This window comes from Quercus suber, unplaced genomic scaffold (assembly GCF_002906115.3).
Source record: "Quercus suber isolate HL8 unplaced genomic scaffold, Cork oak 2.0 scaffold_532, whole genome shotgun sequence".
Taxonomy (NCBI): domain Eukaryota; kingdom Viridiplantae; phylum Streptophyta; class Magnoliopsida; order Fagales; family Fagaceae; genus Quercus; species Quercus suber.
In genome coordinates, this window is record NW_027069980.1 from 57 (window position 1) to 7,943 (window position 7,887).

At 37.0% G+C, this 7,887-nt stretch overlaps 2 protein-coding genes across 4 annotated transcripts; one reads left to right on the plus strand and one right to left on the minus strand.

The window, feature by feature from the left end:
* Positions 1-1,570: 1,570 nt before the first annotated feature.
* Positions 1,571-5,928, plus strand: LOC111994466 (serine/arginine-rich SC35-like splicing factor SCL33). Of its 3 annotated transcripts, none has more exons than XM_024026351.2 (7): positions 1,571-1,724; positions 1,990-2,081; positions 2,396-2,553; positions 3,526-3,603; positions 4,228-4,392; positions 5,315-5,437; positions 5,541-5,928. In XM_024026351.2, the coding sequence occupies exons 3-7, from the start codon at positions 2,405-2,407 to the stop codon at positions 5,680-5,682; spliced, it is 657 nt and encodes a 218-aa protein (XP_023882119.2). In that variant the 5' UTR covers positions 1,571-1,724; positions 1,990-2,081; positions 2,396-2,404; the 3' UTR covers positions 5,683-5,928. The 3 variants fall into 3 exon arrangements, with proteins under 3 accessions (XP_023882119.2, XP_023882122.2, XP_023882120.2); XM_024026354.2 differs by having other exon boundaries at positions 1,990-2,077; XM_024026352.2 differs by lacking the exon at positions 1,990-2,081.
* Positions 5,929-6,049: 121 nt separating this feature from the next.
* LOC111994465 (F-box/kelch-repeat protein At2g44130) lies at positions 6,050-7,422 on the minus strand. The gene is given in 2 exon segments (XM_024026350.2): positions 6,050-6,938; positions 6,941-7,422. Coding segments are annotated over 2 exon segments (1,029 nt in total). The 5' UTR covers positions 7,233-7,422; the 3' UTR covers positions 6,050-6,201.
* Positions 7,423-7,887: the final 465 nt, after the last annotated feature.

Here is a 7,887-nt window from a genome sequence, read left to right on the forward strand (position 1 = left end):
ACAATCCTTTGTCCTTGGATTAGGGCACAGGCCCAATAATATAAATAAATGACAGACTTCCAGGCCCAATATTCCTGCATGCAGTATGACCTATTTATTAAGCGTGTTATGTCAATCATATAATGTTAATCCACTTAATAAATATTCAAATAGTTACCAATTTTGTCACTTCACCTTTTTAAATGAATATAATTTTGGCTATAATTTTTTAATTGAAATAGCATATAAGTTCTATTTTCCTCCTAAAACTTTAATAGAATTGGTCGGAATTAGCGTGTGTTCAACCAAGCAATGCAACCTAAAACAGTGAAACGTAACAGGAAAACAAGCACGTGTTCACTCCTCCAACGCAGTCTAAGCGTAACTTACATAAGTGATTGGAAACTTAACAGGGAAACAAGCATGTGTTCACTCCACCAACGCAGTCTAATAAAGGTCTGTTTGGATAAAACTTATTTTGCTGAAACTGAAAATTGAAAACTGAAAATACTGTAATAAAATAATTTTTAAATGTATGAATAGTGCAGTAGGACTCATTTTTAATGAAAAAGTTGTTGAAAAAGAAAGTTTGTGGGTCTCATAAACAGTGCATGGGTGTACTGTTCATAGGAGAATTGGTCAACAAATGCAGCTGAAAAAAAAAAAAAAAAAAAAAAAAAAAAAAAAAAAACTGAAACGCGCAAAACGTGAAATGTGAACGTGGATCTAAACCCACCTAAACATAACTTACATAAGTGATTGGAACTAGCGTGTTGTCTGAGATTTAAATTTATTAAATTGGAATATTAGGTTTAATCTTGCAAATTGTAATAAATAATGTAATTAAATTGTTAAACAAAAACTCAAAATTTTGATTAGGATAAATAAAATGGCCTTAACCCGAGTTGCTTTTAAAGTTACGAAAGATTAAGTTGTATAGTTTTTAACTTAAGGGCTTGGGCAAACTTGCAATGCTTTGATTATGACACGTGGTCGAAAGTGAACACAAGTCACTTGATTGGTTTAGTGCCCTACAGTATTATATCAACTTAAGACATGTCCTTTAACTTAAGGAGATTTGTTTGAGTTGAAAAGGTACCTCATGTTCATGCACATCTATATGATAAATTGCTGGCACTTGCTGCCTAATGCATCGGACTGACAACCTAACAACTAGATGGGAGAGAGAGGAGAGAGGGTTACTGTGTGTTTTTGTAAATTTTTTTATTAAGTTTCTAAATGTAAAATGATTTACAATTTTTTATAAAGAATTTTATGGCCAACAAAAATATTTTACAAGCTAACCACATTTTACAAGTAAACAAACACCTGAAAAATGGAAAAAAAAAAATACAAAAATTAGTTTTCTTCCCAAAAAAAAAAAACAAAAACAAAAACAAATAGAGGCTAAAAGAATATTTTATCCCCAAAAACAAATTGATGTACAGTCCACAATCTACACACGTGAGACATGCAAATTGGACGGCTGGATTTCAGAAAACCTCATGAGGACCATAGCCTCGCGCGTACTGCAACAAACCTGTCTTAAGAAGAAGCTTCTCGAACGAACGGACTATATAAAGCCGATTTACACATAACACCAAAATAAAGAGCTCATTCATCAGAATTTGATCATAGCCTCAGATTTTCTTCCGTTGTTTGTGAAAGAAAAGCAGTTCCACTAAAACAAATCAGAGACCGTTCGTTTCTTTCTTCCCAGTTATCTCTCTCTCTGCGAAGATTAGGTATTTTATCTATCGGATCCTAAACCACTCATCGCATTTTTAACTGTGTTAATTAGGACCATCGAGCTAGTTTGTAAATCATGTAAAAATAATTAAGAATTTTTTTTTTTATTTTTAATTTTCTAAAAATTAATTTGTGTTTCTTTTTGTTATTTTTGTTGTTGATTTTGCTGCTAGGTTATGAGTTCCGTTTGATTTTGTTGTAATAATCGAGTTTAGTTATTTTATTTAAAGATTGTTTTATTTAATTATTATTTATTTATAGGAAACTTGGAATTCCTCGAACTGATCTTTGCTGGAAATCAACATAATTGTCTGAAAAGATTCTATTTGAAAAGAATATTGTCCCAAAGGTAGGTGAGAAACCATAGGAGACACTTGCAGTGTTTTGGTTATACAAAAATGGCTATGAATAACATTGTTTAGTACTTTTAAATTTTTAAATGTGGTTGTGTTATTAAGCTCCACAATTTTAGTTAGGGTCCTGTTAATTGGTGCCATTTGAGGAAAATTTTGATACCACTTTCACAGAAAATGTAAAAAAGTTGTGAAAAAAAACCAGTTGCTTTTAAATCAATGCTCTTAGGGGATCTGTTAACTTTTTTTCTCCTAGTAATGGTCATGTGACACACTAAATAATTGTTAATTTATTTTTGTTTTGATGTTTGTAGGAGAGTGAAATGAGGGGTAGAAGTTACAGCTACAGTCCTTCACCACCGAGGGGTTATGGCCGAAGACGGCGTAGCCCCAGCCCTAGGGGCTGCCATGGAGGTCGGGGTAGAGACCTTCCTACAAGTCTCTTGGTTCGGAACCTTCGCCTTGACTGCAGGTATGTTGTCTTCGTTTCTTTTAGTATAAGTAGTAAAAAAGGATGTGTCAGTTAAGAAAGTGACAGAGAGTATAACTTCAGTTAGAAGAATATATGTGGCCGACCCTAAAAAACTTGGGACTAAGGCTTGGTTGTTATCATGGGTGTTTAATTACAAGAGGAATGTGGTAAATATGTTTGTCTCCCAAAAGAGGAATGTGCAGGTCACTGTGTTTATTTTAAGGTATGTTTGGATGGAGGGAGATGGGGGACAAAAGGAGAGGAGAAGATAAGGGGTGGCGAATGTGCTAATTTTTATTATATCTCTACTCTTTTTCTCTCTCCTCTTTTCCCCTCTTCCTCTCCCTCCATACAACATAGAGTTAAGGACTTGGGGTGTTTGGGTTTGTTCTTCCACCACCCCCCCCCCCNTACAAGAGGAATGTGGTAAATATGTTTTTTAGGGATATAAATTTACTCTTTCTTATTACTTAGTTATCTGGTAAATTGGGTGGCATTTGAAATTTCTTAATGGAAGGTTTGCAAGCAATGATTGTTCCTAAATGATTGATATGGATTATAAATAGGTTGTCATGGGAAGGTTCAAGGATCCCTTATTTTGTCTGTATACTTGATATTGCAAAAGCTTATGATTTAATATGCCTAAAAGTTATAGAGGCTTTATTGGTTTCTCAAGTGGGTGCTCGTGCAGTCAATTATAACCAATATGTTACTGTTGAACAAGTTGCACTAATTTCCAATGCTATTTTTTCAAATTAAAGGTTGTTATTTATCCAACCAAAAAAAGAAGATAAGAACAGAAAAGAAAGAAAAGAAGAAGCAAAAATGGGGAAAGCTAAAGAGAAAAAAAGAAGAGACTTTGACAATGTGTAAAAATATTACTATCCTAGCATCAAGCTTCAAAAGAGATTTTAAAGTTATAAATGTGTTTTTGTTGGAAGGGCGAGCTTCTCATTTGTATATGCTATGCAGGCCAGAAGATCTACGTGGACCATTTGGGCAGTTTGGCCAGCTGAAGGACATTTACTTGCCCCGAGATTATTATACTGGGTAAGCAAAGCATGTCATCATGTATTGGCTGATATGGTTTGTGAATCTTGCAATCCTTTTGTCTGTTTATTGTCTTTTTATTCTGCCAGATTTAGGCGAACTTCGACGTATTGATTTTTGTCCAATTGTTTGTCTTCATGCTGTCTCAATTGAATGTGATGATGGGGTCCACCCTTGCTTTCTTAAATTAATCATATACAATCAGTTTATGGGTATTTGGTTGTTTTTATTGAAAGTGTTGAAGACAATGAAGTAATAAGAGTACTGTGTTGAAGACAACAATGAAGTAATAAGAGGTGTTGAAGACACCAATCAAGTAAATAAGGGTACTGTTGAAGATGTTCTTAATGTAGATGAAGATTCGAAGGAAGTTGGGTTTGTATACATTGAGAAGAATTTCAGGTCTTGAAGAATTTCATCTCAATTTTAACTTTTTCTCCCACAAGGTTAGCAGCCACACATTAAGTTGAATTGTATAAACTATCAGAAGAAATTTGATCATAAACTATACATATTGGACTTGAGGTTATATTTGTGATTTTTTGCAATCAGCATGCATTTTTGAACCGCATTTCATTTTATATATATTTTGTTTTTCTAATGCTTCATTTGATCATGATGCAGGGAGCCTCGTGGCTTTGGGTTTGTGCAGTATGTAGACCCGGATGATGCTGCAGATGCAAAATATCATATGGATGGTCAGATTCTCCTTGGTCGTGAATTGACTGTTGTATTTGCTGAGGAGAACAGAAAGAAGCCTGTGGAAATGAGGGCTAGAGAACGTGTTAGGTGAGACTTCTTTGTCTTCAATGGTATTGATATGCCTACTGGTTTATTTTTTACTCCAGGGTGATGCCGTTTTCAATTAATGTGTGATGGCATTGAAATTGAGAGTTTCTATTAGCGTGTAGTGTGAGAAGATTGAGACTTTCACTTAGTTTGTAGTGTAAGAAGAACATTTCCAAAGGGGAGGTCAATTTTTTATTAATTGGTCCCCCCCCCCCCCAAAAAAAAAAGGGTAAAATATCATTTTCGTCCCTAAACTATCACAAAAGTTCATTTTTCGTCCTTAAACTTTCAAAAGTTCTATTTTCGTCCCTAAACTATCACAAAAGTTCGTTTTTCGTCCTTAAATTTTTAAAAGTTCTATTTTCGTCTTTAAACTTTTCCAAACGTATTGATTTTTGTTTCTCCTACGTCAGTACTCTGTCAAGCCACGTCAGCACTCTGTCAGAACTTTTGAAAATTTAGGGACGAAAATAGAACTTTTGAAAGTTTAAGGACGAAAAACGAACTTTTGTGATAGTTTAGGGACGAAAATAGGACTTTTGAAAGTTTAGGATGAAAAACGAACTTTTGTGATAGTTTAGAGACGAAAATGATATTTTACCCAAAAAAAAAAAAAAAGTATATTCCAATCCCTTCGTCTATCCTCGTATCCTCTCTCTCCCGACTCCCTCCATACAAAACAAAACATAGGGTTAAAGACTTGGTGTTTGGGTTATTTCATTTTTTGTTTAATTGATATGATGTTAAAACACCACATACACACCCCCATCCACCTTCACCTTTGTACTCTGTGCTTGAAAAAGTATTTTAACAATTCCAAGAGAGTGGAATTTTCTGTTTTAGTCTGTCAATGTTTTGACTTCGAAATTTCAAAGATCTTTCACTTCTGTGTTTTTTATTCATGTATGATGTTGTTTTTCAGGGGTCGGGTATATGACAGGAGGCGGTCTCCACCTCGCTACTCTAGATCACCACGCTATTCACGAGCTTACTCTCGTAGTCCAGATTACTATTCCCCTTCCCCTAGACGCAGGCGTTACTCAAGGTTTGTGGTGACTTTATTAATAATTTATTGTGTCTTCAATATAATATGTCTAAAGATGGGTTTAAAAACAAGAGGTCTGAAGATGTCTCCTATTGTAATGTAGGTCAATTTCACCTGGAGACAGAAGGTATAGGGAGCGGTCTTACTCAAGGTCGCCTTATGTGTCAAGGAGTCGGAGCAGGAGCAGGAGCCGAAGCCGGAGCTTCAGTAGGAGCCGCAGTCGAAGCCAAGATTACTCTTCTTAATTAGTTAATAGTAGTCTATAATAGTTTTGTATTAAAAGCAAATATTCTATATGTTACAAGTTTGACTTCAAGTAGCTTTGCTTTGATGTACTGTCATAAATTGATCTCAGGGGTTACCAGAGATGGTGATTTGGTAAGACTCTTGCAGAGTAGCTATCACACTCTTTTGGTTGCGTTTTAATTGTACTGATGGTACTTAAAAAGTATGTTTTATTTGGCTAATCATGGTACTTGGGTTTTTTTTCATTTAGCTTCTCCTGTCATATACAACTATGTTCTTCTTTTTATTCATTTAGCTTCTCCTGTCATATACAACTACGTTCTTCTCTTATCCCGTAAGATTCCAACCATCAATACTATGAACACAAAGCACAAAGAAACATTAGTTACTTTCACCTCAAAGCACAAAGAAACATTATACTTTAATCAACCTCCCACAAAATTTACACTATTTCCCTCCTAAAGTACACTCATGCTTTTGTACATGGCAATATGTATCAATAATTGCCTTAATGGGAATTAGATCTCTACGAAGCAACCTGATTGCACGAACCCAGAAAATTCTTCAGGCACTTTTATTATCCTCTCCAGTTTACCATTTTGCCCTTTCACTAAAAAGAACCCTTGCGATCCACCTTGGAAAGCCGACCCGGACAAAAACGTCATTCCACCCATCTCAATCCCACAAGCTCCAACTCGGACTTCCGAGTCAGACTCAGCCCAGCAAAACAGGTTCCCATCTTTTCCAGCACCAACACAGGACTTGGGGCACTGAGTCACATTCCACGCCTCCTCGACTCGCCTCCACTGACTCGTCCCGAGTTCATACACCTCTGCGCTTCTCTCAAAGTCCCCTTGACTCTCAGTCCCATACCCACTCACAACCCAGAACTCGGACCCAATTACGACCCCTTCGCACTCGTCTCGGCCCTGACTCATCCGAGTCAACTCGGCCCACTTGTCTTCTCTAACATCGTAAACCCAAGCTGAACTCAACGCGTTCTTGCTCACGTCGTGTCCACCCGCGATGAAAACTCGCCCACCCGACTCACCAGCAGCGAAGAATGACCGATTCTCAGGCATGTCCTTGCCTTTCCTCCACTGCTGAGTCGTGAACTCGTACACAAACACGTCCTTCACCGGTTCATAACTCACCGGGTTCCACCCTCCCATGACCACGAGCTTGCCCTCCGAGCTCGTCACTTTACAGAACAAAGGAAGCCCATCTGGGTACTCAGGAACCGGGTCGACTCGGTCCAGTTTCCACTCACCGGGTCAAACACGGCCACTCCATAAGCTGGCGGCCCAACCGGTTTAGCCTCGTCTGAACCGGGCAGAACCGGGAGTGACTGAACTAAGCAAGCCGCTTTAATGGTATGACCAGTTTGCTTTCTGTGGTAGTAGAAGTTCTTGCTGTGAAGAAGGTGTCGCCAGCGGCGGCAAACTCGGGCGGCGACTCGGTGAGTCGAGTAGTGCAGACGAGTCAAGCACTCAAGCGCGAGTTCTTCGGGCAAGCCAGGCAGCAACTCGATAAACTCAGTGACATTCATTTAGTACCGTATCGAACTAGTTTAAACTAGTTTATTCTTAGTATATAATCCGACGACTTTTAGAGCTTAAGAAAGGTTGAATTTTCTGGGATTCTGGTTTGGGTTTTTATAGTAAGAGAGAAGATTGGGTTCTAGAAGATAGAGAGTAATCAGCGGCTGCCACGCGCCGCAAATGCACATAGATATGTGCTGACTAAGCAGCTTTAGCTCAAACAGAGAGCGAGTATGTAACAGGAGGGGCTTGTGGATTTGGCTGTCGATGGTGCAAGAGGGTAAATATAGCCCAAGAAAAAAAAAAAAAAAAAAAAACTTATAGGGATTCATTTGTGCCAAAATTTTGTCATTAGCCATAGATTGTGATTGAGACCCAATTGCACTGTGTAATTAACACCATTTCTTTCACAAATTTTTTATATTCTTAATTTTAATTTTTATTTTTAAAAATATTTTTTTAATGATTTATAATTTTCAATTTTAACCGGATTCATAGTCATAAGTCACAGTTCTAAAGAAGGTAAGTGGTGAAAAAAAAAAGTACGGTAAAAGTGGTAGATTAGATGCATAAAATAGTTGTGAAAAAATTACGTGGTAAAGTATGTGATACTCAAAATACTTGGCCAATAGTTACAAGGAAAATGTTTAACTGAAAACATAT